Source organism: Athene noctua, chromosome 28 (assembly GCF_965140245.1).
Source record: "Athene noctua chromosome 28, bAthNoc1.hap1.1, whole genome shotgun sequence".
NCBI classification, from domain to species: Eukaryota; Metazoa; Chordata; class Aves; order Strigiformes; family Strigidae; genus Athene; species Athene noctua.
In genome coordinates, this window is record NC_134064.1 from 6,597,149 (window position 1) to 6,624,290 (window position 27,142).

Sequence of the window (27,142 nt, forward strand, 5' to 3'; positions counted from 1 at the left end):
TGTGGTGCCGACCCCTGTACGCAGCCCTGGGCGGCAGCCCCGGCGGCTCCGGGAGCGATGGGGGGCACCAAGGCCCCCAGGAGCCGGAGCAGCACAAAGACAGGCATCCTGTCTGCACCCCTCCTGCAGCGGAGGAAGCGGCTCGGCAGAGATTAGAGCCGTGACGAGGGGGCACTCGGGCGCCGGGACGTGTGTCTGGTACTGTCGCCCGCGGGCTGGGCTGCGACAATGACCCGAGCCAGCCCCGCATCACAGCCACAAGGCAGGATTTCCCGTGAGCCTGTCCCCTCGGCACCAGACAATGAGCTGTCTGACAACTGGAGCCGGCTCTGCCTTCGCCCTTCTCCAGCGCCGGGTACTCAGGGACCTTCAGGAAGATCAAACAGGAAATTCAGCAGAGAAAGAAAAAGGTTGTTCGTGCTTGAAAGTCTAAACTTTCATTGCCGTGCTCAGCCTTGCTGACCCGGGAGGAAAATGCTGAAGTCAGGATATCAAAATACTTTCCCTGGCTCCCATGGAAATAGCAGGACAGGGGGAGCAGGTCTGCAGGCTGATGGTTTGGTGCCATGTCAGGACACAGGGCACCCACCGCAGAACCCACCCGCTGCGGGGTCACCCCGGCCCCCAGCCGTGACCAGCTGGGCCCCGACAAACCCGGCTCCTTCTGCCCAGCCCGCTGCTGCCTGCACCCCCCAGGCTCGGCTTTAACAAGGCTTCCAGCCGTACCGCACGCTCCGCCTGGCAACCTGCCACCAGCCTCCCCGGTACCTACCTCCCACGACAAGTGGGGAGCGCCCCAGCGAGAATTTCCCTTTGCGAGACGGCGTTGGGAAGCCTCAGGCATCGGGAGAAGCCACCCGTGGCTTCCTTGGCCAGCCAGCCTCCCCCCATCGCCGGCCTCTCCAGCCCCCCGACAGCAGCCGTTACACGCCAGGAGTCGATGTGTCCTCAGCGCAGCTTTGCTGAGTGCAGGGCTTCTTAAAAAGGGCTTTTAAAAGCGCCAGAAGTTTCTGTTTCTGTTCTGTTTCTTAACAGGCATGATTTACTTACTGTAGCTGGCTAGTCATTGTGTCCTGCACTGTATTATTAACTCAGTGATCGTACATCTATCAGAGAATTTATGAGAAATGAGGAGACATTCATTATCAGTAATACCACAAACTTTACTCTTATATGGTCTCCCTGTGCAGAGCGATGCTGGGCGGCAGCACTCGCAGCCAGGCGGCTTCAACATGTTCCCTGGGCCAGCGCAGGACGGCGATGCTCTGCAGAGCTCCCTCCTCCTCCTCCTCCTCCTCCTCCTCCTCCTCCTCCTCCTCCTCCTCCTCCTCCTCCTCCCAAAGGTCACAGCCCCCCGTGCTCAGGGCAGCCCGCCCTGCACCCTTGGTGACACCAACCTGCCCACAGGGACACGGCTGCCGGATCAGCCAGCACCAACCCTGCACCAACTCCTCTCACTGCACTCACACCATGAAAATGGATTATTTTCTTTGACTCACCAGCAGCCAGTGGTGCTCTTAAAATGTCAGGAGAGCTGCAGAGGTCCCCTCGCAGAAGCTGCAGGACCAGCGCGGCTCTCGCTGCCCGCTGCCGGTTTCCCCACGGAACTCAGGTTACGGGTGAAGGAGACGAGGGACAGGGCGGAGGGAGCCGTGTGGGGAGACCCCGGGAGCCCCCGGCTGCGGCTGAGTGACAGACGTTAATAAAAATACTCTTGCTGGCCCTGGCTGCAGGAGGCTGGAGCGCAGAACTAACGTGTGCAGGCTACGGCTGATGGAAAAGGCCGGTCTTAGCAGCCCAGAAGCCAGCATGTAATTTAGTTTTCATAGGTAGGATAAAGAAAAGTATTAAATAAACACGGTGCAAACTTTTTCCCCTTTGTTGTCTGAAAACCAGTAACTTCCTTTCCATTTTTTAGGCAGGCAGCTGTGTGAGCAAGATTGTCTGAGACATGGCTCTACTTTTCAGCAACTGAGCTGCAGCAGAACCACCATTAAATACATCCCACTGCACTGCACCCCTGAGCTGGGACCGAGGGACAGGTCATGGGGAACACACGCGGCCAGGTTGAGCTCTCGGGTCTTGTAAGCAAAGAGCACGGTGTCCTGCCGTGAGACCGGGGACAAGTGTTGCCAGATGCTCTATTAGAGAAACAACAACCACAGAAAAACCCAACCAACCGCCAAACAAACAGAGGGCCCAGGTGGAGCCTGTGCTGCACAGACAGAGGCACACGAGCCACAGTGGGAAGAAGCTGAAGGCAGGTTGGAGAGCCGGGGCAGGCGCTGCCGTTCGCATGACCTGGATGTCTGACAAATTCCCAGGAATTTGGATTCCATGAGGAACACCATAAACTGGTTCCTCTTTGACCTTACACCATCCCGCAGCTGTCTGCTGCAGAGCACTCCATCTCGGACACATTTCCCAGCAGGGAGCAGACACAAGGGGCCGCGTTTCTGGCCGCTGAGCAGGGCAGGGATTCTCCAACCCGCACGGCCAGTGGAGGAAGCGAAGGCTGAGCGCGAGCGAGAGGTTGAGGCCACATAGTGACCCCCCAGGGAAGGGATGGGAAGAGAAGGGAGGGCCTGAGGATCCCGGGCATTCCAGATTCTTACATTCACGGCATGAGCTAAAGACCGAGTACATCTATATATTGTAAGGCAATAATCTGACTTTCCTCCCCGGTTCCAAAGACTCCGTTTCCCGGTATTTTGCATGTGGCTGGGAAGGTCCCTGCAGCACCGGCGCTCTCCTCGGGGTCTGCTGCATCTTTCAATGCCAACACGGTACGAGAAGCCGTGCAGGCTTGGGCAGGCTAGTGAAAGGAAAGCTATGCAAAACATGCCCCAGCAAAATGCAAAGGCATCCCAGATTGCCTTCTTTGGAGTGATTTTGGATGGTTACATAAATGCAGACAAGGTTTTCTGTAAGAGTTTGCGGGGAAGGCACCGGCTGCTCCAGCTCCCCCAGCCACCAAGGGCAGCCCTGGCCTTCCCTCCACCTCCTGCTCTCGGGGCCGCCGGCTCCTTGCAGGGGTTGGGGGCTTCCCCCTTCTCCCCTTTCCCCTGCTTTACCTGCCCCTCTCCTACAAGGGTGCAGCCGGGATCCTCCGGCAACTCGCAGCTCTGAGCCAGAGATGCCTCCGGCTCCGGACCCGCGTTGCCGCCAGCGGGGCACAGACCTGGCCGCTGCGTCACCATCCTCCCGGATCCTTCCCCCGGCAGCTGCCTGCTCGCGCTGCCAGGCCCGGAGGCTCGGTTTAGCCTACAATAAATCAGAAGCGCTTCAGCTTCCAAACCTTCCTGGCCAGGACGTGGGATGAGTTGCCTCTGGGATGCGATGCCACAGAAGGGCCCCTCCGCACCCCAGGGCCGACACGTGGTGAGCAGCAGCGGGGTGAGGGACGGGGCTGAGCCGCTCTGCAGAGGCGGTAGGGATCGGAATTAATCCTGCCATTAATGTGTGAAATGGAGCGTTTGTGTTTCACAAAGCAATTACACAATAATAGCAGGAGAGCAATGATAGAAATCGCATCTTGTCTGAAGTTTTGCTCCAATCCAACACATGAATAATTCCTCCTAGGCATTACTGGGAAAGCAGTATTAAATGAGCGATATAAACAAAAATTACTGGAAAAAAACAGATGAGGCATGCTTCATTTCTCAGTCAGAGTTGAACGCAACTAAATTTACACAAAGTGGGCAGAGAAGCTTGAAGGGGCAGACATTTGTTACTGCTCAGTGCAGGATGAGCTCACAAGAAAACGCTTCGTCTTGGCAGCTTTCGGATGTCTTACTCCTAGAGCATGGGCTTGATTCTCGGTTTCCATGGCAGATACTTTTCTGAGCTTGTATCTTCCACAAATATTGTTAATTTATTCTGTCAGCCATGTCTCTGCAAATACCTGCAGAACGATTCCATGTGCAGTAAGAGCCGTGAAAAACAGGCGCATGTTAACGTGCCTCAGCTCTTGTTTTCGACTAGGGGAAGCCGTGCCTTGCAAAAGAAGGGCTCGCCTTCTACCGCCACGACATCACGGCTGATCTTTTGGCACTATTTTTTGTCCCAAGTACTTTGAAAGTGAATCATCTGCCCAGCGAAGCAAGGTACATTTATCATTTCAGCCAAACAGTTTTTAGAGGCAGGCTTTTCCTGACACAGTGCTCCAGGCAGCACTTTGCACCTGAGCCGGGGGGCACCAGCACCTCTTCCTCCTGCTCCCCCCTTGTATTTCATGTTAACACGAGTCTATAAAACATGAGGCTCTTTCACAGGCAGAGACCCAGGAGCCAGCCACATCAAAAAGCTCCTGTTTTCAGGGTGGATTTACCAGCCCTGCAAATGTTGAGCAAACAGCGGCTGATGTGTAATTCTCACAAATTCAGCCAGACTACAGCAAAGTGAGAGGCTTTTAAGTCTTTCTGGCAGAGGGAGAATCACAGGGTTTTGCAAAGTAGTTGTTTATACACTAAAGCACATAACAGCTAGCACATACAGAAGAAACTCGGACAGACTTGTAAAAAGTAACCTGCGCAACGGCAGCAACGCAGAACCGCCGGAAAAAAACAGTGGGGAGAGCTCGTGCTGGGAACAACATCGTGGAGCAAAGTCCTGGCACCAGAGGGGAAAGTCTGTCTGTGCTGGGCTGCGGGGGCTGCGGGGGGCTGCGGGGCGCAGGGCTGTGCCAGCGCGTGCCCAGCGCTGAGGGGTGACTCTCCACGTCCCAGATGGGAAACAGTTGAACACCGAACGCAGCCCACTGTCTCCTGGAGGGAAAAGCCTGGCTGGAAGCTCACAGGAGCTGGGGCTGCGTCGTGCTGGGCCGGGCAGCAGCTCACGACTCCTCCCGGTCCGAGCTCCGCGCCGGCACAGGCACCGGGGACACAGACCTCGGGTGCTCCTACCTCTCCCGTGGCTCCCGCTGGCCACAGGAGAGGGTGCTTTGGGGGGCTGCGCTCGCACACAGCCCCTCGCTCTGTCCAAAGGAGCAGAAGTTTTCAAGAGAACGTGAAATGGCAAGCAGCTGCGTGATGTTGCCTTGGATCTGCTCATCGCTGCGGTCAGAGACCACCTCCACACTCGCCGGTAAATAAGGGAAACCCTCTGGGGCCGCTGGTGAAACTGGAACGGGGACAGAGGCTGTTTCTGGACCTTTTCAGTAGGGATGAGTAACAGGGGTCATCAACACAACCGGTAAACAAGCCGCTATTTTTCCAAACAGAGCCTCTGCGGCATCCGGCTGCTTTTAAGCCATTAACCAAAATACCTTTATCTGCGGCTCCCTGGCCACAAGTGGCTTTTGAACCCACTGGCCATTCTGGGCCAGATTTAGCTGTGGTCAGTAGCACCAGATTTCTAAGCCCAGCAGGACACTCCAGTGGTCAGAGCTGGCCCTTTGCAGGCAGCCATGGCCGGTCCATGTCCTCAGCAAGAGGGAGTCACAGAATCAGGGAATATCTCGAGTTGGAAGGGACCCGTAAGGATCACGGAGTCAACTCCCTGCCCCTCGCAGGACTGCCTAAAACTAAACCGTATGACTAAGAGCGAGTCCTCCCAGCCCAAGGGCTCGGTGTTTGCCCAGGGTGGGGTGGAGAGCTCAGACTCTTCTGGAGCAGACAAACTGCGCCAATGAGCTGGAAATTAAAGAAAAAGGACACTCACAAGGCAGGAGCAGCGCAAAAAATTGCTCAGTGGTGCTGCTGCAACGCAGTGTGCGCGGCGGGGCAGAGCGATCGTACCTGCTACCCCCGTGAGAGCACTGCCACGGGCAGCTGGGGGGTAACAGCCCGGGAAGGCTCCTCTGAGGACGTTATGCATTAGCTGTCTTTGGTAAACTGCTTGCCAGTTAGAAAATAGAGCTCTGTGAGTGCTGAGTGTCACCTGTGTCGCCTGGGAAGCAGCAGGAGGCATCCCCTGCCCAGAGCTGAGCAGGTTTTGCCGTGCTGCTGCACTCCTGTCTGACCCCGACGCAGGCACGCGCATGGCTGCAGGCACAGGCTGGCACTGAATAGTGCCTGCCTGGGTTTTAGTCGTTTGCCATATTATATATTCTGAACACAGAGCTCTTCTGCGTGCAGCAAAGGGCCAGGAGCAGAGTTTGGACTGTACTAGCTCGAAGTCCCACAGCGATGTTGGAAGTTGCATGAACCCTGTTCTGCAGCGGGTCAAAGAAAAACCAGCCCCGTTGCAGAAACAGAAAACTTTTCATCTCAGCTGCAGAGGAAAGTTGGCAACTTAACTGTTAAACTCGCCTGTGACTATTCAGTGTTGACATCACCGTGATCTCACTGCTGTAACTTGAGCCTGCCGTTTTTTCTTGGGACTGCCTTTAAATACGGGTCCTGGGAGCCAGCGCAGCACAGATCCCTCTGACTGGACCCGAGAGCAAACCCGGCAGCTCCCCACATAGATGAAAGCAAAGAGAAGCTGCAAAACCGCAGCCATGTCCACATCCCTGCGCGTGAGCCCCTCGGTCCACGGCTACCGCTTCGACACAGCCCTGCGCAAGAAAGCCGTGGCCAACATCTTTGAAAGCGTCAACGAAGAGTCCCTGCAGAAACTCTTCAAAAACTCTGGGGACAAGAAGGCAGAGGAAAGAGCCAAGATAATCCTCGCCACCGACCAGGACGTGGAGGAGAAAACGAGGGCGCTAATGGCACTGAAGCAGAGGCGAAAAGACAAGCTGCTCCAGTTCCTGACGTTTCGGAAATACTCCATTAAAGTTCACTGAAGTGGCGAAAGGAGCAGGAATGGAGGAGAACGTTTCGGGACGGGACTGTCTGTGAGCTCCCACCACACCCGGCACCCGCCGCTGCCCGCGGGCTGCTGGCGGGACAGGGGACCTGAGAGACCGCCCGCGGGGCTCCAGCCCCACCGCGCAACCGGCCAACCACGGCGCCCACGGCAGCACTGGCGCGGGCAGCAGCGACAGCAGCCAGAGGGTCCCAGAGCGAGGCAGCTCCCGGTGGGAAGCAGCTGTGGGACGGAGCCGTGGGGCGACCCCGCACGCCCGGACGAGATCTGCCGAGGGACTCGGTGTTTGCCGGCTTCAGCCGTGGGCTTTGCCCATTCCAGCTTGTCTCCCCGAAGCCTGCGCCTCGCTGCCGTGGGCCAGGAGAGCGGCTCTAGGGACTGACCCGCTGCTGATCAGGGATCACCTCGCATCTGTAACAGCGCGGGGACCCGCACCGCAGGGGTGACGCAGGCCCAACCCTCAGGGAATGCGTTTGCTCTAGAGACCCACCACGCGACTGTACCTTTTCTGTCTCAAGCTGTATGTGTGCGGTATAAACTGTTTGCACCAAAGCAATAATAATGACATTTACTGTGAAGTTCCTTAATATTTTGTTCACTTCCCATTAACACTAGAAATCTAAATATGGTAACTACCGTTCTTATTTGTATAGATTACAACAGCTGTTAGACGAGTACTTCGTGGTAATATTTTATGACAACGTTATTATTATAGCGACTATAATTTATTGCATATGGCAGTCTGAAATTTAATAAATTATGAAGCAAATATAAATCCTTTTGTCTGAAATGCTCAATTCTCCTGGAGGAGTGGGGTTCTACCTTTTTTTGGCCATTTCATATCGATTCTAAGAGCAGAGTGCCTGCACCTCTCCCCAGGTGTTGACCTGGAGGCTGCAGCAGCCCCGGGTCCCCTCCAGCCCCCCCCAGCAGCACCAGGGTTTCCCCCACCACTGCCCTGGCAGCTGGGGCATCCCCAGACAGACCTCACCCAATTTACTTGTAACTGCTGGTTTCCCCCATGTAATGAAGGAGAATTACACACTTTGCAATAGAGCAACAGAGAAATTGGTTTAGAAAATGGCCAGTTCTGAGCCACAGCGAGCGGTGCGGTTCGTCGGGCTCTCGGCATTCCTGCAGAGCAGACTGAGAACGCAGACTTGGCTCCCCATCATCCAAAGAAACACAAGTGAGTTATGAACGCTTTGGCAGCAGAATTAGACTCATTTTTTTTCTGCAGGTTATGCCATAGTATCATGATAGACTATGTTGAAAATACTTAAAAATAGCCCAGAGTAGTTATTTATAAGTATGTCCTCTAATAACCTGCTGGTTTAGAAAAAAACATTCCCATGATTCTGCTTAGAGCAACAAAGATAAAACAATTCAGAAGAACAATAGATCAGCTACAGGTTTTATGCTTACAGTAAAAACTCCAAATTGCCTATAAATCAGGGAGACTAGAAATAATCCTTTAAATTACTTAATAGGGTGGATAATTGTAATTATTTATAGTGTGGTGAAGCACATCTGAGCATTCCCTGAGAGCATCAGGTTGGGGAACAGCGCTCGGTGTGTAGAGCAGCGACGGCCGCCCCGCGCGTCCCCGGGGCCGTGGGGCGCAGCTGCCCCCACCCCGGGTGTCCCCCCACCCCCGGGAGCCCCCGCCCTGCGCTCCCATCGCTGCCGCACTCAGCATCGGACGCAGAGGCCTCGCCGGGAAGACTGGATTGAGCTGGGGTCACACCTGGCTCGGGATGGAGATTTTTGAAAGAGCCCCCGAAGGCTTTTCAGAACTGCCCGTGCTCAGAAAAATCTGTTCCCGCCGGGATTTGCTCCAGAGGCAGTTGCCGGTTTCTGTCGTTCGACCCGTTCCAGGGCAGCGTCCCACGCTCAGCTGCAGCTGTTTCACCCACTCATGACACATCCCCACAAACCCATCCGCAGTGACACAAACTGCCTCAAACGGGCTTTTTCCAAAAAAGGCCGAATGGGGCCGCCCGCAGCCCAAGAGGTGGCCGCCCCCCCTCCAGTGCCTCCACCCAGAGCCCCAGGCCACCGGGGTGCGGGGAATTTCCTCCTGCTCCGGCAGCTTTTCCCATCAGAGCCATTTCTCGTGTGAGAAACGCTCAAAATAACAGAAACCAGCGGGGCGATGCAGCCACCCACTCCTCCTGCCTCTGGGGTGTGGAATAGGGCCCCGACGGCGGTGCTGCCGAGGATGCTCTCAACCCCCTGCGGGTACCAAACCAGCTTCGTGCTGTCCTGCTGCTTTCTGCTTCCCTGACGCGCTGCTGGGGCTCTGCTTGCCCCCCTCTCCCCTGCCCCAGACCGCCGAGTGTTCCAAAACCTGTGCCAGGGCTGGGGGGGGTTGGCAGAGCCTCGCCACTCTCCTGGCCCCCGGTACCAAACCACGCACCCCCCTCCCAACGGGCCGAGGGAGGGGCTGGTGCTTCATCCCCCCGCGCCGTCTGGGCCGGGTGGGCTGGCAGCAGGACACACACGGGGGCATGGGCAGAGCCTCTGCCGGGCACGGTGCACAGCGACTGACACGGTCCTGGGACTTGGGGACTTCACAGTCAGTCCCTCATGTCGCATTACGTTTAAATCTCTGGCCCAAGTGGCATCCCTGATAAATAAAGTCTTTACTGGATTTTTGCAGTGGAGAAGGCAGTTTTCCTCGGTCGCAGCCTGTGTGCTCTTTTGTCAGGTCTGTGCTTCGCGAGCAGCAGCGCGTCTCGCAGCGGGCACGGGAGAAACTGCAATTCATTGTTAGGAAACGTTTGCCAACACGAGTTTGAGGTAGAAACGTCCAACCGCTGCAGGTGCCTCACGCCCGTGGTGCTGCTCCCTCTGCCGCGGTTCTCCGGGGCGGCCCAACGGGTCGGAGCACCCGCAGCCGAGCCCGGCGGTGCGGCGCTGGGGCAGCCCCTGTGCCCGCGGGGAGCGACCGGGCAGCAGGGGTGCGGGGGGCAGGTCACCCGCCTGTGCCAGGCCCTTCCTGAGCGCCCGGTGCCGCAGACTCGCTGTCTGTCGGCGCGTGTGCCGCTTTCCAGCGGCCGCCCGGCAGCGCTCCTGCCAGACGCGGGGCCCATTGTCAGCCTCCCCACGCAACAAACAGAGGAAAAGGCTGTTCAAGGAATTTCCTCCCTCCAGGAGCCGGGCGTTTCCATTAATTCTTCTCCATGAGTCAAGCTGGCTGTACTGGGTGTCCCTCTGTCCCGGCATCCTGAGGAACATGCGTCTGAACAGCTAATTTTATCTGGCTTTGCTAATGCTCTGCCACAGGCAGCGGAGGGGGCGGCTGTGCACCCCCGGCTCAAGGGGCTGTGCCCAGCGGGCAGGGGAGAAGCACAGAAAGCCAGGACAGAAAACAAGCAGAAGCCTTTTTCGCACAAGTTGTGGTTCAACAGACCAGAGAAGGTGGGGAGCAGCTCACAGGGTGTTGGAAAGAAACAGCCCAGAGCAAAGGCAGGGTCAGACAGAGCAGACAGCGCAGGGGTCCCACAGTCTGTCCCCCCATCAAACACCCATCCCCATCTCTCCCAAAAACCCACTCTTGCGGCCGCCCTGACGATGGGGAGATGGGGTTGGAACAAGCCAACGTCCCACTCAGCCTGTCCCCTGTGTTCAGAAGGAGCTGGGGACGTTCCCCAGTGTCTGAACACCCAGTGCCGTGACCTTCCAGTTTCTGGTGAAAACAAACACACCGAACATGAGCAGAGTCCAGTGCGGAGCCGGGCCAGACCCCACAGGGCAGCGTTTGTGTGCGGGTCAGTGGCAACACCTCCCGGGCATGTTTCCCTTCCACGCCATTGAGCAATGGGGTGAGTTAAAAATTGACCGTTCGGCGGAACTGCACGTACGTTCCACCCAGGGGTACAGACTCTTCTCAGCAAAGAGGCGTCTCAGCACCCTGGGTGCTCCCGGGGAACCCTCCTCATGGGCAAGCGCCTGAGCATGAGGCGTCTGCCAGCCCAGGGCCAGGCAAAAGCCACCGTCCCCCTCCCCGACCACCCACCCATCCCCTACAGCACAAAGGGAGGAGGGAGGCCGGCAGCAGCTCTGCCAGGCAGTCAGCAGGAACAAAAAAGACTTTTCTGTTTGCACGGCTAAACTTCAGCAGGAATGACGCTGGCTTTGGTGCAGCACCACAGCCGCCACCAGCCCACGAAGGGCTCGGGCGAAACCTCCCTCCCACGAGAGCCTGGAAAGGCCCAGGGATAGGTGGTGGCTGGGATGGAGGCTATTTATGAGAAGAAAAGCGTCCAAAACACTGGAGCCAACAGGAGATGGCACAGTTGCCATATATCTTTACTAAAAACTAAAAGTTAGGCTATGACCGGAATCTTAATACACAGCCCTGAAAAAATCTTTCTTTCCCTTGAGCCATGCACCGAGTTGGCGTGGCGTGACGAAGCTCTGCTGTGGTGAGCACTGAAGGTGTCCCTATCCCACGGCAGGGGCTTCAGGAGCCACCGCTTACGGGGGGTGTGGAGGTGCTGAGACATTTCTACAGCATCAAACCCGAACGCCACCTCTTACAGGATCCCTCACGCCGGGATGTTCAGCTGCGGCTCTGCTCTGCCCCGGGGACTCACGAGGGCTCTGCGGGAGGGCACAGAGGGGCTCGGAGGGGGCTGGCGCGGAAGCGGCCGGTGGGCTCCCACGCATGGCAGGGGGTTTTCAGGAGGGGGCCCGGGCAGTGAGTCAGGGCTGAGGCAGCGAGCCGTCACCTCCCAGACTCGGGCTGCGCCGGGCCCACGCACAGGAGCATCATCGGGGCGGGTGGAGGCTCCGGTAACCGGGCAACGGTCGGGACTCGGCACCGCATCCTCCTCCCGCCTCCCCCGAATGACCAGGCGGGCCCGGGGCCAGGGCCCTCACTGACTCACGCCAGAGCAACCGGTTCCCAAAACACTCGGGTGCAAACAAGACGGAGCCGCTCCTCCTCGGCGCTGCCTGCACAACAGGCAGCGGTGCTGGTGCTGCCGAGCCCTGCCCGCTTCCCCCTGCCTCCCCCCCTCCCGGGGATGCTGTGCTGCCGGACCGAGCCCCTGGACCACGACCCCATCGCCCTGGGGGAAGATATTCCCCACAGCAGCAAGAAACTGCCTGAGTGCTCGGAAGAGCCGGAGCAGATGCAGCAGAGAAGCTTCTCGGGGGACGTGGAGGTGCCTTTGCCTGCCCACCCCAAGGCAGAGCCCGTTCCCGGAGCTGCCCCGGGGTGGGGGCTCGGCGGTGCTTGGGGACCCTCGGCTGCCCCAGCCCAGGCCGGTCAGCGATGTCCCACCTGCCTGAGGCTGGTGTCCAGGGAGGGGACGTCCCTTCCGCAGCAGCAGGTCCTGGCTCCGCGGCCCAGGGGCAGGCGGCCCCCTCCCGGGAAGGCACCGGCGCGATTTCTCCTGCTCCGCTCCAGCTGCTCTCCCACACCCGAGAACAATTCCATTTTTTCAAACGTCCCTGCAGAAGAAGCAAGTGGCTTTCCATTGTCTTTGCAAAGTAAAGGTGCTTTTATGCCTCAAGGAAGTAGGCAAAACCTGGCATACAAACATCTCACAATACCTTGACACGGCTCAAGGTACTTTCCCCACCTGCTACTGTTTTTGCTTTGACATTGCATAATCAAAAGGAAAGAGAAAATTGGCAAATTACACTTCCCAGATTGGACATATTCTCCAGCTTGCTTTCTGTTTAAAATTCACCTGCCATCCTGAATGCTAAAAACAGTCTAATCCAGCCACGTTGTTTTCCTCCCCCTCTCTCTGAACTGTATAGTACGAGACACAATTTATCATTTCACAAACGTCCCAGTGAGCCACCAGACCCTCTGCCTCTGCCAGACTTTTTGGGAGTCTCTGATTTACATCCAACCGCCCTCGCCCGAGTGTCCTTTTCTGAGCCCATTTGCAGAACGACTGCACAGGGCTGCCAGAGAGTTCAAGGGCAAACCTACAATTCAAAGGCACATTGAAATCTTGACCCGAATGAAGTCCATGGAAAATATCCAGGAGACTTGAAGGATTTTGTACAGAAGTGAAAACCTTGAATATATTCTGCAGAAAGCGCTGACAAACATAGGCTGCTTTTATCCTGATTCAAACAATAAGCCTCTTCCTAAGTACTGAGTGGTTTAGCCGCAATAAAAAGGATGCAAAAACACATTATGGTGGTGGAGAGACATACATCAAAGTCAGGGGCCAGGTTTTCCCTGGCTAACTGGCGAAAAGTAAAATGGCTTTTTTTTTAGTGAGGTGAATAAAACATTATCTGCCTTCTGACACTCGTTGTCTGCAGGGGAGATGCACAGACAGAGACCCCTGTTACCCTGAACCAAGACCCCCGGGTCCCTGCCGACAAACCCCGAGGTTCATCGCCGCTGGCGCCCGCCGACAGGTCGTTCTGCCGCAGCCGGGCTGGGCGCGGGCTCACTCCGCTCCCGCGGGCTCACGGCCCCGTTCACTGGCCACTGGTGGCCCTTCAGGGACACCAGCACCTCCGACTTCTCTGCAGGCCTCCGGCAGGAACGGGGGCCAGCTGCCCACCGCCCCCTGCCCGGCCGGGGCTGCGCCCTGCGGCTGCGCTGCTTCGGTCCCTGCGGCGGGGGCACCCCGGGATTGCGGCCGCTGGTCCCCCGCAGGCAGAGCCTCAATGACCCCCCCGGCGCGCTGGCAGGCACGTCCCCTCGCTCCCAGGAGGGTTTGTGTTACCAACCTCTGCACGCTTGATTGCAGGGCTTACCGTTTGCCATAAGTAAATAAATTAGTTATAATTTAATATTTGATTGTGAGATTTACTGCTCCATTCTTTACAGCTTCTCAGGTGGGTGCCCAGTAATTGAGCTAAATGAAGAGCCCCATTAATTCCCGGCAGCGTGGAGCGGCTGCGCCGGCTCGGGAAACCTTCCACTACCTCCAGCCTGATCCCAGTCCCTGGCAAGGAGGACGGGGAAGCCGCTTTTCCTGGCTGTGAGGGGCAATTACTGCTCTTTGCCTGTAATTAATGCACAGAGCCACATGCACCCGCCTCGTCACAGGGCAGAGCAGAGTCCAGAGCCACCTCCCAGGGGCACAAAACCCCGGGGTGGTCTGAGGTCAACTGCTACGGACCGAAATTAGCTTTGCTGTTACTTTTGGGACTCTTTCATTTTGAATAATGTCGGCTATTTTTTACAAGATAGGAAAGCTAAGCCAAGGACTTGAACTTGAAGTAGTCTGACAATATATTTTAGAAGCTTCCCAGTGCAGAATCGTGCTGCGTAACAGCAAAGGCCGGCTTACAGGCTGGGTTTAACCTCCCTTCTGCCTCCAGCTAGGCCTAACAGGTTTTGCTTACTACCAAATTTAAAATTTCATCCTTTTGTGTACTACTTTAGCTCAAGTGCTCCTCTCAGTTCTCTAATCATGTTGCAATATTGTTCTCTGCAATCTGTTGTGTAATCGGCGTGTTTGAGTCCTTCCTCAGAGACAGCTCAATCACAGGCCTTCAAAGTCCCATCCCGTGGGAATTATATTTGCAACGTGATCTCTTCCCACTCAGCTCCAGATAAAAGTCCGAAGGTATCAATGCCAGGGGAAAGCCAATAAAATAATTCCGATTTTGCACTTGTTTTGTCAGGGTTTGGTTAGTTCTGTTCATCGAGTCCCACGTGCTGCCCCTTGTCGCTTTATGCCAATTCTGAGTTTAACCTTGAGCCGTGGCTCTGGGGGAGGGATGGGGAGGGGCTGGGTGCCCCGTGCAGAACCTCCCGCTCGCCGGCCGTTCCCGTGTGGGGGCCCTGCTGCTGTCCCCGGGTGACGGCCAACGTCCACGGGCACGGGCGCTCCTCCCGCGCCGCTGCAACCCTCGTGGCTGAGCTGCTGCAGGCGTCCTTCTCCGAAACATCTTTCAGCTGAGCAGACGAGCCTCCTGGAAGGCAGTGCCCCTGCTCTGCTGCTGGCTGAGCTCTGAGTAAGCAAACCGCAATTATCTGTACCTGAGGAAAACAGCAGTGGCTGGCCTGGCCTTACACTTACACGCCCCTTCCACAGGCAAAGTCCCACTCGCCTGGGCGGGATCTCGGGTTGAACATCAGCGAGTACTGAGCTGCAGGGCACGGCAGCACCTGGCCAGCGATCCCACATTTTTACATCATTTATAGGATTTATCATTCGCGCTGTTTATGTAATACTCCATGCTGTGTGTGGAGGCCTTTGAGCCCATCCTTGGGCTCCTCTGCCGCTGCCAGGGCAGCCCCGAGCCCCCCCACCGCCACGAGGAACCCACGGCCCCGGCACAAGACCCTCTCGGACCCCCAGGATCTCCACACCCGCACGGGCACTAGTTTTCTCTTTCAATTGTTTTTTCAAGCTGCTGTAAACACGCGAACCAAACAGCCAGCAAGATAAAGCTTTCCCCCTCCACCAGAGATATTTAAAACTGAAAATATTTTTTGCATATGAACAGTGCATTGTCAGAGTGTCCCAAGTCCCCTGCAGTCAACTTTGATCATGAAAAGGCCCCAGAAATAGCCGCCCCTAAATCCCATCGGCTTTCCAGCCCCTTCAGCCTTCAGAGGAAACAGCTCTCTCTTCTGCTAGATCACTTCATGGGGTTTTGACCTTCCTTTGTTGCTCAAAAACTGATTTAGTGGGATAAGTCTTGGTTTGAAAACTAATTAACGTTTTCCCCTGGATACTCCTGATGCAGCCCACGCAGCCTGCTGAGGGGGGGAAAGGCTGCGAGCGTCTCCTGCCTTGCTGCTGAGGAAGTCACCCCGGGATAACCCCGAGAACCGCTGCGCCAGGCTCCCCACCGCTTCCCAGGGCCGCTGCAGGGACAGGCTCATACTCTAAGAGCAGACCGCCCGCCCGAGCTGTGGGTGCTCTGCTGCTACAAGCCGCGGTGCCAGCGCAGGCAACGGGCTGTTGGACATGAGGGCCACCGCTGTCCCGCTGCGTGCGCGTTTGGGGCCGCCCCAGGTGGAAGCTCGGGTTTGCTGGACGTCTCCTCTACTGCAGTTTGGGGGAACACCTGCAGCCCTACCTGCCTCTCACCCTCCTGTTTGAGTTTGTAATTTGCGTTTTGTGCATGGGACCAAGCCTAAATCCAGGATCAGAACCTGAGGATTTGAGGTCCCTTAGATAACAATTTCTGAATAATACTAATTCTAGATTTTATTCCTGGAGGATGGGTAGTCCCACATTTCTCCAGGCTGCAGAAGGCCTCTGGAAGCAGAGCCAAGGGAGGCAGGTAATACTCTGTGTGCACAGACTCCCCGGGCTCCTGGCAAGAGCATCCTCCGGAGCATCCCCGGCGGCAGGAGCTGGGGAGCGGGGCCAGAGGGGACCAGCTGGGCTGGGCGATGCTTTTCAGAGTGCGGCCGGTGTGAAGCCGCCTGCGTGGGCATCCTGAGTGCTGTGGGTGGGTATCTGAGGACTCTCCCCTCTCTCCTGTTAAGCAGCATTATTTTCTAACAAAACCAGCCGTTTGGGCCAGATGGAAACAGCCTTTTTACAGTTTGCGGTGGTGCCGCCCTCTTGTGGCTGGAGAACTGCTCCAGTTGGAATAAAAACAGCGAAGAACCTGATGTGACATAACCAAGTTACTAAAACCTGCAGTTGCCCTCATTTGCTATCGGTCTGGCAACACTAAACACTTCATCTTGGCACCTGCAGCCGCTGCACTCAGCAGCGGTGTGAGGAAGAGGCTTGTAACGGAGGGGGCTTTTCTCCCCAGTCATCGTTCGGGTGTTTTAGCCCAGCAGCGTGATGCTGCTGCAGAGGGTGGAGATGGTGTTCGGAGGAAGGACACGCTGGGGCTGCTCTGCTGCCAACACACCTCACCATCCCGGGGGTCTCACTCACTGCTTTTGCATCATCACTGCTGTGGAATTTATGCTCAAGTAGCAAAAGACCTGAATTTAAAATGTTCTGTAAATGGCTTTTCTGCTGGTGAGCCCCAGGGTTTCAGCCTCGCCCACGGGCGCTGCCCCGTTCGTGCCCCCTGAATGGGAGGGATCCCAGTGACAGCACAACCCCCCAGCCGAGCCCGTGGCAGCTGCTCGCTCACCCAGGAGGGGCCTGAGGACTGACCCAGGCACACACACAGCTCGCTTGCTGGGCAGGATGGAGGGAAATATAATTCATATAACACATATAAAGGAAAACCTGGAGACGAGCTGTACCCCAGCGCTGCCCTCGGGGCTCGCGCCAGGGGTGAGGCAGGGTGGGAGCCTCAGCCGAATCCCTCCCCACATCAGCCCAGCTGCCTCGCAAAGGCACCAGTGGCAGTTGCAGGCGATGTTTGGAGAACAAGCCTCGTCCTCAGGAGGAAAGCTCTGAGATATCTGTACTCAGGGCTGGAAGAACAGTTTGCCTTTGGAGAGGAGTGGAAGCAGTTACTGTCGGTCCCTTAAAGCCTCCTGCCGCGGAGCCCTTCCCCTTGAGAGGTGGCAGACCCTGCCAGGCTCAGCACCGAGAGCGCAACTGGTCCACTGTGAGTCACAGGCCAGTAGCACTGGTGATCTCCAAGTTACGCTGGGCCAGATGACACCAGACTAAGGTGGGCATGACTAGCCTGGACACTCTTACTGGTCCCACTAACTCCCACCAAGGGTCACTGGCTATGTAATTTCATACATGCCAAAAGGTTTCCAGGACAGGGGGATTTGGGATAAATGGTTCATCCCAGTGACATACCAACTTCCACAACACATTCTGGGTTTCCTACTTGTGCTATAGCAACAGCAAATGAACAGGTTTTTGTAGGGTGTTTCATACAATAAGCCTTTGCTGGAGCAACTCAAGTTGCTGGAGAGGCCGGGGATGCCGCGACAGAAGTGTCCCAGCGAGGGAACAAACACGGGCCTTGGAATAACGCGCGGCCACGTCAGACGTTTGCAAAGAAGCCGACAAGATGCAGGTGCAAAGGCTGCTGCTGCACCCTGGACGTGGACCCACGGCCACGGCCCCGCTGAGGCAGCTTTCGGCTGCGGGACCAGAGCTGCCAGCGGCGAAGGGCAGAGCTGTCGGCCTCAGCCCCGGCGATCAGAGGGAGTTACTCGAGTCCCTTCTGTGGACACGTGCCCCATCGCAAAGGGATTTCAGGCAGAAGGAACAGTTTGCAGGGACATTATCTCAGCTTGTCACTGTTACCTTCAGTGCTATCAGCGCGTTTACACTCACCCGAGCGGTGTGTTTCTTTGTGTGTTCTCACACTACCTTCAGTTTTTCCACTTCGAGAAACAACTTCTGCCAGAACAGCCAGCACAGGGCTGGGGAGCCAAACGTACGCCTGTGAGCTACCACAGCTCTCGGCATGAGCCCAGCTCTGCCCCAGGCAGGCAGAGCCCTAGACCCCCCCAGCCCCCAATAGCCGCCAGCGTCACCCCCAATAGCCGCCAGCATCGCCCCCAATAGCCGCCAGCATCGCCACCAATAGCCACCAGCATCGCCACCAATAGCCACCAGCATCGCCCCCCAATAGCCGCCAGCATCGCTGGCCGCAGCCCCCCCGGGCCAGCTGTAGCCCTGGTTATTCTTTAAAAGTGACACCCAAGCTTTTATTAATTTCTTCTCCTCCTTTCCCTGCTCAACCCCACTTTCTCCCACCCCCGTCTCCTCCCTAGGGTGCACGCCGTGGTCGCCCCAGGCACCGGCGGCGAGCGGCCGTACAAACCGCTGCAGCGCTCAGCTGAAGGCCCCCTCGTGGGAAACATGTCCCCGGGGTGCGGGGGGCTCCCAGCCAGGAGCGGTGCTGCAGCACCTTCTGGGGACTGGTGCCACACCAGCACCCGCTGCCAGGGCTGCCGGCGCGCTGCAGCGAGAGCTGCTGGGAACAGCAAAAATGATGCCGCCGCTCTCCCGGGACGTGCGTGTTCGATGAGCGTTATGAATTGCAAGGCACCCATGTTGCATCAGACAAATCCTGCACGGATTCAGAATTAAAAGGACCCTTGATCCACTTAAAGGTACACGTCAAAGCCTTCCTTAATTGTGATAAATCCCATTCTTTCATCTGAGAAGGTGACATTTCATGGCAAATAAGTCCAAGAAATTGAGTGGAACAAGGAAGAGCTTCCTGTTTTGTAAGTGATTTCCTATAATGAACAAAGCTCAGCATGAAACAGTAGGCTGCATGTCTGGCGCTCAGGTTTTTTTGGTTTTTGTTGATCCCAGGCAGGCAGATGGAATTCATCATGAGAAGCTAATCAGGGACACTGAGACCTAGTTGCATTTACAGGGAGAAAATCTCAGTTTGGGGAGTCATTAGAAACCTGCCTCTCGTAAGCACACTGCTTGCAAGTTTACAGACCATTTCCCAGACAAACCATTCTGCTCGGGCCTGGCAGCAAAGACCGAGAGGAGAGCGATGGGAATTGTGCACAAGGGTCAATTAACCTGGGTCTGTCCCTTCGCCCAGAGCAAAGAGGAGCTTCATCAGCCCGGCACTGTCCCCCCCGGCGCAGACACTTCCCCCAGGCTCCTGCACTTTGGAGGTCAGGTTGAAAATCCCTTTTGTCCCCTAGAGAAGGGAAGAAGCCCTGGAAGCCTCCAGGACCCCACAAACACCCAGCAAACCGCCAGCCAAAGCGGCCACACCAGGGCTCTGAGCTCTGCCCAGAGGGACTGAAGCAACCCCAGATTTTAGGGACAGAGAAGAGCGGGACCCCCCTCCAGAGCCACCCTCACCACTTTGCCTCCTCCAAGACTCTGACAAACCTTCCACTGCTCCAGCGTCCCCCTTACAGCTGCCGAAGCCTCACGATGCTGGTTCAGCCTCTCCCAGCCCCTCGTCCTGCCGGAGCCTGCAGCACACGGGGGTTTGCAGGGGGGTGTCCCCTCCCCACGGCCGTGCATCCCCGGGAGAGCTGGGCCCTGGGGAAAGGCCTGGGAGGGAAGGAGGAACAGCTGCCTAAAAGAGAGCGGCTGCCACGAATATTGCCTTTTATTCTGTCTGCAGGCTGCATTCTGGCAGCCGGTGATTTTCATACATTTGTATTTACTGTGACCTGATAAATAGATTTCTGGGCAAGGTCTGATGTGCCCAAGGAGCCTGTGGCATGAGCAGAGCTGGGCTGGTGGGTGTCTCCATCCCCTGAGCTGTTCCCTGTCAATACCTGCACAGAGCTGGCATTAACACTTCCCCCATACACGTGAACGCTTGAACCACACTAAGAACCAAACGCAGAAGGGAAAACGATTTGCCGAAAAAGCCCACTTGCTTCAACGCTTGGACAAGAGATTCCAAATCAGCCTGGGCAGGGCCTCGTCCCAGCACCGCTCCCGCGGGATGTGCCGCAGGAGCGCGGCGCCGGGAGGAGCAGCCGCCTTGGAGGAGCCTTTTGGGAGCTCTGGTAGGGGAATCGCAAACAGGAAAGTGCTGAGCCAGCTGGGAACAAGCTGTTCGCCTGCCCTCGGGTCTCCCTCCCAGCAGGATTTTAATTCCAGCTCAAACTGCCAAAGAAAGGAGCTCCTTAATCAGCAAAGCTGGGAGGAAGGCAGCTCCCGTTCCGACATGCGGCCGCCCCTCTCCCTGGCCACCGCCCTTCCTTCCCCTGCTACGCCCATGGCCAGACTTGTGCCAACCGTGCAAAAACCCTCCCCGCGTCCTCCCAGGGGCCAGCACACACCGAATCATCAGGTGCTGCTGCAACTCCTGGTCCTCCCTTTTTTCCATGGGAAAAGGCGCTGCTCTGGTGAAGCACTGAACGTCCCATCAGAGCTGCGGATTTCCCTGGTTTATGCTCCTCCAGGAGACTCATTCTTGGTGGTTTATCAAACCGAGCGCGTTTCCAGACAGAGGCAAACAAGCTCCCCCAGTTACGCTTTACCACTTGTCTGACGTTTTCATTATCCCTGATGCAGTTCCTATCAAATATTGTCTTGTACCAAGAGCCATTTCTGTCAAATTAGGTTAAAAGGAAGTAGTGGAAAACTAAAAGCTCCACATCTAATCCTACCACCTGGAAAATCAGCAGAGAAATATAATTTTGCAGTCTTTCAAATTAAATCAGATTCTGGCCTCTCTGCTGATGAGTTAATCCAATGCTGAGTGGAATAGCTCCGCTCAACCATGACTAGGTTTAGGCATGTTCAATTCACAGCAAAGCGGTTCCAGTTCAGAGACATTGCTTCTAATTTTATTCTCACCCTATTTCTTTTAATTTTATAATTTGCCTCAACCATTCCCCAATAAGGAGCTATCAGCAGGAGGGGGACTTTAATTGTAGAGCTGCTCGTGCTGCTACAAAGAGTGGTGGCCGGGGGCCGCAGGCGGGTCAGGACGTCTGGGTGTGTTTTGGGTGGCCTCTCCCCTCCTGTGTGCTGCGGCACCTTTTGACCATCTGCCCCCAGGTGGAGCTGGACTAGGTGGGTTTAAGGCTGAACTGGGATTGCACCCTAGTGAGAACTGCTGAAAGAAAGAAACCATGAAGGAAACATTCGGTGCACCAACATCCCTCCTCCCAGTTAAATTTTAACCATCTTCCTCCCCACAAAAATCAGAAAAATATCCACAAAAAATTAAAGGTTATTCTAAGAAAAATAAAAGTAAAATCTTCACTCAGTACAGACTTAGTGGGTAGGACTCAGGAAAATTAGAAAAGCTTGAGCCCTTCAGGAGTTGGTTTTGTTCTCTGTGACAGTGAAAATTAGACCCTTTATTGTTCTCCCTGCAAAAAAATGGTTGTGGTCACAAACCATCCCTCAGCATCCCTGTCCCTTGGTACAAATAACTCACCCACCACGCAGGGAGCCGACCCGAGCTCTTGCTCTGTCTCGTGAGTGGCTTTTTCTGTGGTTCGCCCCAAAGCCTGAATTTAAGAACATTTCAGACATGTACCAGTGTGAAAGGCTTATCATTTCATTTTTTTTACAAAACAGTTGCCTCTTGCAGCACATGTCCATCAGGCTCGTCCCAGACTATCACAACTGCTGGTAGCTGCAGGAGCTCAGCGTTTACCAAGGACAGGCCTTACGGTGGCCTGGGCCAGGCGCTGCGGACTGGCAGAGCCCGGGGCTGGGATGTCTGTTCCCTCCGCAGGAAAGACGAGAGAGAGACCAGAGCTGCTCCCAGAGACCAGAGCTGCTCCCCCAAGGCTGCACGGGCACCCCACAGCCCCTCCTCACACAAACGTCCCCAGTGTTCCTGCTGGGCTCCCGGGTGGTTGCTCTCCCCCGTGCTGGCAATATCCATGAGCAGTCGCTGCCACCCTTTGTGATGTTTTGTATAAAATTGACCTGCACATGATTTCGTGTCTCTTTATTCTCCTTTAAACGTGTGAAGTACAACCAGAAATCTCTCTTATGCTTTATTTTTTTTTTTTTTTTTCCTCCTCAATTGCTTTTCATACGAGAAGTCCAGAATGTCACGTCTGATCTTCCTTGGTTTTCCTACAGGTCTTTTGGGAAATCTTAGACCACTTGCTTCAGAAGCAGCAAAAATAATTGAAAGTGTGAAGGTGTTGAATAGTTAGCCAGGGCTTCCTCTCCCTGCAGCGTTATTCTTTGAAGTTAGAGCAGCTGCTGACGGGGTCTGTCCGTGGGGCCGCTGCTGCCCCCCAGGCCAGGCAGCCCCGGCACCCCCGGGGAAACGATGGAGGGAACCCTCACCCCCCTCTGTCAGGTCCCCTTTGCATGTACTCGTATAACAGATCAAAAAGGGCAAATAGCTGCAATTTTCTCCGAGCCAGAACGCTCTCTCCAGTTACCTTTTGCAGTTTACTTAAGTCGTTGTGGACTGGAATTATGTAATTATGGATTCACCCCTCCTGAATCTCGCTTTCTCCGTAGAGAACTAACAAAGGTGGCTGCAGAAAAAAACCTGCCTGGGATTGCTGAGGTTTCTGTGTGAGCCTTTTCAAGTTTCAAATTTAACAAGTTTAAGGATCACAAAGTGTTGGTTCTTGTCTTTGCTGTTTTGCCATGTCTGCTGGAACACCTGCACCAGCTGAGACTGCGAAAGGCTGCTCTGAGATTTGGCAAAAGGATCAGCAGCCTTGGAGCATCCCGTGGGACGCTGCCACGGCGGCTCGGGGCCGGCTCTCCCACGCCGCTCCTGCTCTGGCGAGGAGCACGCTGCACGGGCTGAGCTTTAAAGTGGGGGGCTCAGGGGGGCTCCTCCAAGCCAGGCTCAACAGACTGGCCTCGGCAGGAGAGCCCAGGGCGAAGGGCCCCGGCACGTCTCCGGTGATGTCTGGGCACACAGAAGATGCTCCCGCCCTCCCCATGGTTTCAGGGCAGAGAGGCCTGAGCAAGCCCAACCGGGCAAACCTGCGCGGGCCGTCGCACCCTGGACCCGCCAGGTCGTTTCTGCTCTCAGCATCTTCTCCCCCAGCGGGGCTGCCAGGGCTCTGCCTGGAGCTGCTGACCTCTGCAGGCAGCAAGGCAAGACTGCAAAGATGTTATTAACGACAGGAGCTATTTTTATAGAAAAGCAGAAATGAGGTCATGTCTTCAAATAGAAAAAAAAAACAAAACAAACCAGCAAGGGTAATCATGAACAAGGTGGTTGGTTCTGAGAAGCTTTTCTGGTATCAAGAGAAATGATCTGAGCACAATATGGTGTTTTAGTTTGGTTTCTGTTTTTTTTTCTCCTAATTTACAATGTGTTTTAGCATCTATACAAAATATCCCTCAGGCTGCCAATGGCAACAGGACCCAGAGTGGTGATTTAACGTGAGAGAACACGTTCTCTTTCACCACTTATCCAAACTCTCCCCTCTGCTCTGCGATGTCATTAAACCACTTTAAGCCAGGCCCAAAGGCTGGTTCTGCATCCTGCGCCTCCTCGGGCGGCGGTGGAGTTGTGCCTCTGCCACAGACTGATGCTCTCATCAGGTGGCACCTACCTGCTCCCTGCAAATCCCCCTGGCACGGGCAGAGTCCCTGTCCCCCCTGGGCGCTGGCTGTGAGACCCCCTACAGCCCTGCCGGGAGGAGGAGGAGGAGGAAGACATCTCCCCTGGGAAGCATCCCCTGCGGCTCCCAAAAGCATTTTGCTTATGAGGACTGTGACAGTCACCAAGTCAAGCTGCACGTGTCAGCAAGGACATACAAATACCCCCCGAGTGGACACACGCTGCTATTCCAGAGCACTAACAACCCGTCATCATAACGAATCTGAAGGAAAGGCTGAGGAGAAAGCAGGCAATAATTTCTGCCAAAGATCGCAGCTGTAAGAGCACAATGGGAAAGGAGCTGCTGGGGGAGCAGCCTGACGCAAATGAATCATGACAGGAGGGGAAGGAGAGTCTGAAAGCTGCTCCCTTGACCTAAGTGTCGCTTTTTTTCATGTGCAGGGAAAACAGTTTGCACTGCCGCTCCTCCTGCAATCACCAGGATGCTCCAGAAGAAGACGAATAATTTATCACTCCTCTCCGGGCAGGCGGTGACAGACGATCTGTGGCGCTGCGGAATTTCCCCAGACCCGATATGGAATCAATCACCTGGAAATCCCCCCGAAATACTCACCCTCAACCCCCAGAAATACTTCCCCCTGCATTACTCCCACCCCAAAATACTCCCCCCAGAATAGCCCCCCCTGAAATACTCCCCTGAAACACTCCCCCCAGGTAGTACCCCCTGGAACACTCCTGAAACGTTCCACTCCTCCAGTACTCCCCCCGAAATACTCCCCCCACACCCCACCTTGATTAAGACCCCCCAGCACTTATATTAAAAATTACTCTGCCTTTACTCGCCCCCTTGCTCACCACCCTTTACTCGCACCCCTTTACTCTCCCCCTCTTACTCTCCACTGTTTACTCATAGCCCCTTTACTCACCACCATTTACTCGCCACCATTTACTCACACCCCTTTACTCACACCCTTTCATCACCACCCTTTACTTTAATGGGGTGGGAGGCTGAACCAGGGTTGGAGGCCAGAGGGAAGTAGAGGCTGGAGGGCAAATATAGGCCAGAAAAACGTAGATGCCGAAAAGGGCTGCAAGTTCTGATGGGCGTTAGAGTTTGAAAAGGGCTGGGAAGCCAAAAAGGAGTGAGAGGTGGTGGGGGAATTAGAGATGGAGAAATCACTAGAAAAGAAAGAAGGAGTCCTGCGGGCACATGTTGGAAGAAAAACGGGGTCAAGGAGCAAGATGGAGGAAGAGAGATAATGATGAATGGAAAGACACAGAGAGAGAGAGATCAAATGTGGGGGGAAAGGAAGGTGGGAAGGAGGGAGAGGAAGGGACAGTCAAGAAGTCAGAGGTATTGAGGGGATGAGAGCGAGAGAGGGAGAAAGGGAGAGGGATCAGGAGGGGCTACAGGATGAAGGGGAAGCGGCCCCGGGGCAGGACAGACCGGCACAGGGAGCTGGGCACGGGGCCGTACCGGGAAGCAAGGGGACGGAGGTGGCTCGCCATACCGAGGCCTCGCTGGGAAACGCAAGGTCCTCCGGGGCACGGCTCTACCTGCAATCATCCGGGCTGCGGCGTTTTAATTTGTTTCCTTTAAAGAGACTCAAGGGTGCCACAAGAGGCAGTTTCCAGGATTCAAAGGAGGCGGCAGGATTTGATCTCTTTCCATGGCCTTGTATGTAATTACTGGAAGGAGCGAGCGAGGCAATACAGATGCAAAGACCCAGGTTAAGAGAATTTACTCCAAGCCAGCAGAGGGAAAGTTACCCCTGCTCGGATCTGGGGGAGGCACATGGGAACTGCTAAGCAGGAGGCAGGACCAGGGCCAGGAACAACCATCTTGTGACCTCCAGCGGTTGGGGCACGTTCCCTGGGGCTGCCGGGACCTGGAGAGGAGCAGCTGCTGCCCCACACTGCGCGGGGACAGCCGGGGGTTCCACCCCATCCACCGACTGCGTTTAACCCCCTCCCTTTCCCCCCCCGGCCGCTCCGGCCGGGTTCCGGGGCTGCACAAAGCTCCAGCGACCCGCGCTGGGATGGAGACTCTTCCGAAGAGTGACGCTGCCCCGAGCATCCCACACAGGGGTCAGGACGTGAAGGGGAGGGGACCTAGTGCTGCGGTGCCCTTCCAGCATCATCACCCTGGCATTCATTTTCAAAACACTTCTTCAGTTTCTCCTCGAAGGCATGTTCATTGGCAGCAAAGCACGTTCCGTCATCCCGCTCCCCTGAGGGATCCCCACCCAGCCCGGGGGCTGCAGTTCCCGGGGCTGCCCTGTGAGGCGTTTCTCTGCACGGTGTGAGATCCGTGCGGCCTGTGACGCTTCTAATACCCCAAAGCAGTTCGTGTCTCTTCTATTTCAACCGCTCCTTGGCCCAGGGCATGACCTCCATCACCGCTGGGGGCTGAAAAATCATTTCAGGCTCTTGGAAATATCAAGCTCATCTGTCTTGAACTTCTCAGCTCTGTATTTTAACAGCCTAAGTGACTCCTCAGCACTGCCACTTTGAATTTCTTCCATGTCATCTAGTTTTAGTGCTATTCTATTTCATTTGCCACCTTACCTTAATCATTTTTTAACACTCTTTCAGTTTGTGTTTTTCTCTCTTTTCATCTTCATCTGTTCCTGATATTTTATTTTTCCAACAAACTAAGTAATTTAATGGCCCTAATCCCAAGCCTCCTATTTAGAGCACGGATGTGGAGGCTGCAAAAAGAAGTCCCAATTTAAATCTGTCAGTCAAGCATAATTTAATCCATCATCTTCTTTATATCTAAAACTGCTCCATGGGAAGGAAACCATGACTGGGATTCAATTTACCTTTAACATCCAGCTTTACAGCTTTCTAGTGCTTCCCTTTCCTAGGCAAGGCCTATCAGAAGATGATGAAGTTATCTAGACTTTGGACAAGATGTAGTCACGACTGTTTGGTCCGGAGGTGATTGCACAGGCCTCGGACACATCCACAGTGCCACGTGGGCTGTGGCGGAGCTGCGGAGCTGCAGGGCAGTGCTTTTCTACTCTTTTTCCATTTCTGGGCCTCTAAAAAAAGTCCATACTGAAGAGAACTGCTTGTTACCTTTCCTGTCCTCTGCCAGAGAGCCCACGGACCCGCCGGAGGCTGTGGGTCAGGGCCGAAGCGCAGCTGATGTCGCGCTGCGTCTCTCCTGCAGATGCGTCTCCCCGGACGGAATGTGCCGCGCTGGAAGCCACGTCCGAGCAGAGACGGCCTTCATCTGCCCGCCAGCCACGAGAGCTGGGGGGCGAAGGCGTCGCTGCGCTGGCTGGACACGAAGCCTGTCAGGAAGGCAGGGGAGGGAGCGTCTCCTTACGCTGGCTGGGAGCCGGGGCACGAGGGCTGCACCCGTCCCGCTGCGGGGCCCTGGCAGCCCCCTCCGCCTGCACACACCCCGGCGCCCGCACAAACAGGGGCCCTGGGCTGTCCCAGAGCCAACACCGAGAAGGGGCGGCCGAGCCCCACCTCAGCCACGCGTCCAGAAACACGTGGACGGAGCCAAGGAGCTTTAGAGCGAAGACCTGGGAGG

At 55.7% G+C, this 27,142-nt stretch overlaps 1 protein-coding gene across 1 annotated transcript; it reads left to right on the forward strand.

Annotated features, from left to right (window-relative positions):
* Positions 1-6,372: 6,372 nt before the first annotated feature.
* Positions 6,373-7,522, forward strand: TCIM (transcriptional and immune response regulator). Its single transcript, XM_074928543.1, has one exon. It carries the CDS (start codon positions 6,410-6,412, stop codon positions 6,728-6,730), a length of 321 nt encoding a protein of 106 aa, XP_074784644.1. The 5' UTR covers positions 6,373-6,409; the 3' UTR covers positions 6,731-7,522.
* Positions 7,523-27,142: the final 19,620 nt, after the last annotated feature.

Excerpts from the sequence above, each read along its gene's own strand:
- TCIM (XM_074928543.1), top strand. The coding sequence starts at position 6,410 with ATGAAAGCAAAGAGAAGCTGCAAAACCGCAGCCATGTCCACATCCCTG.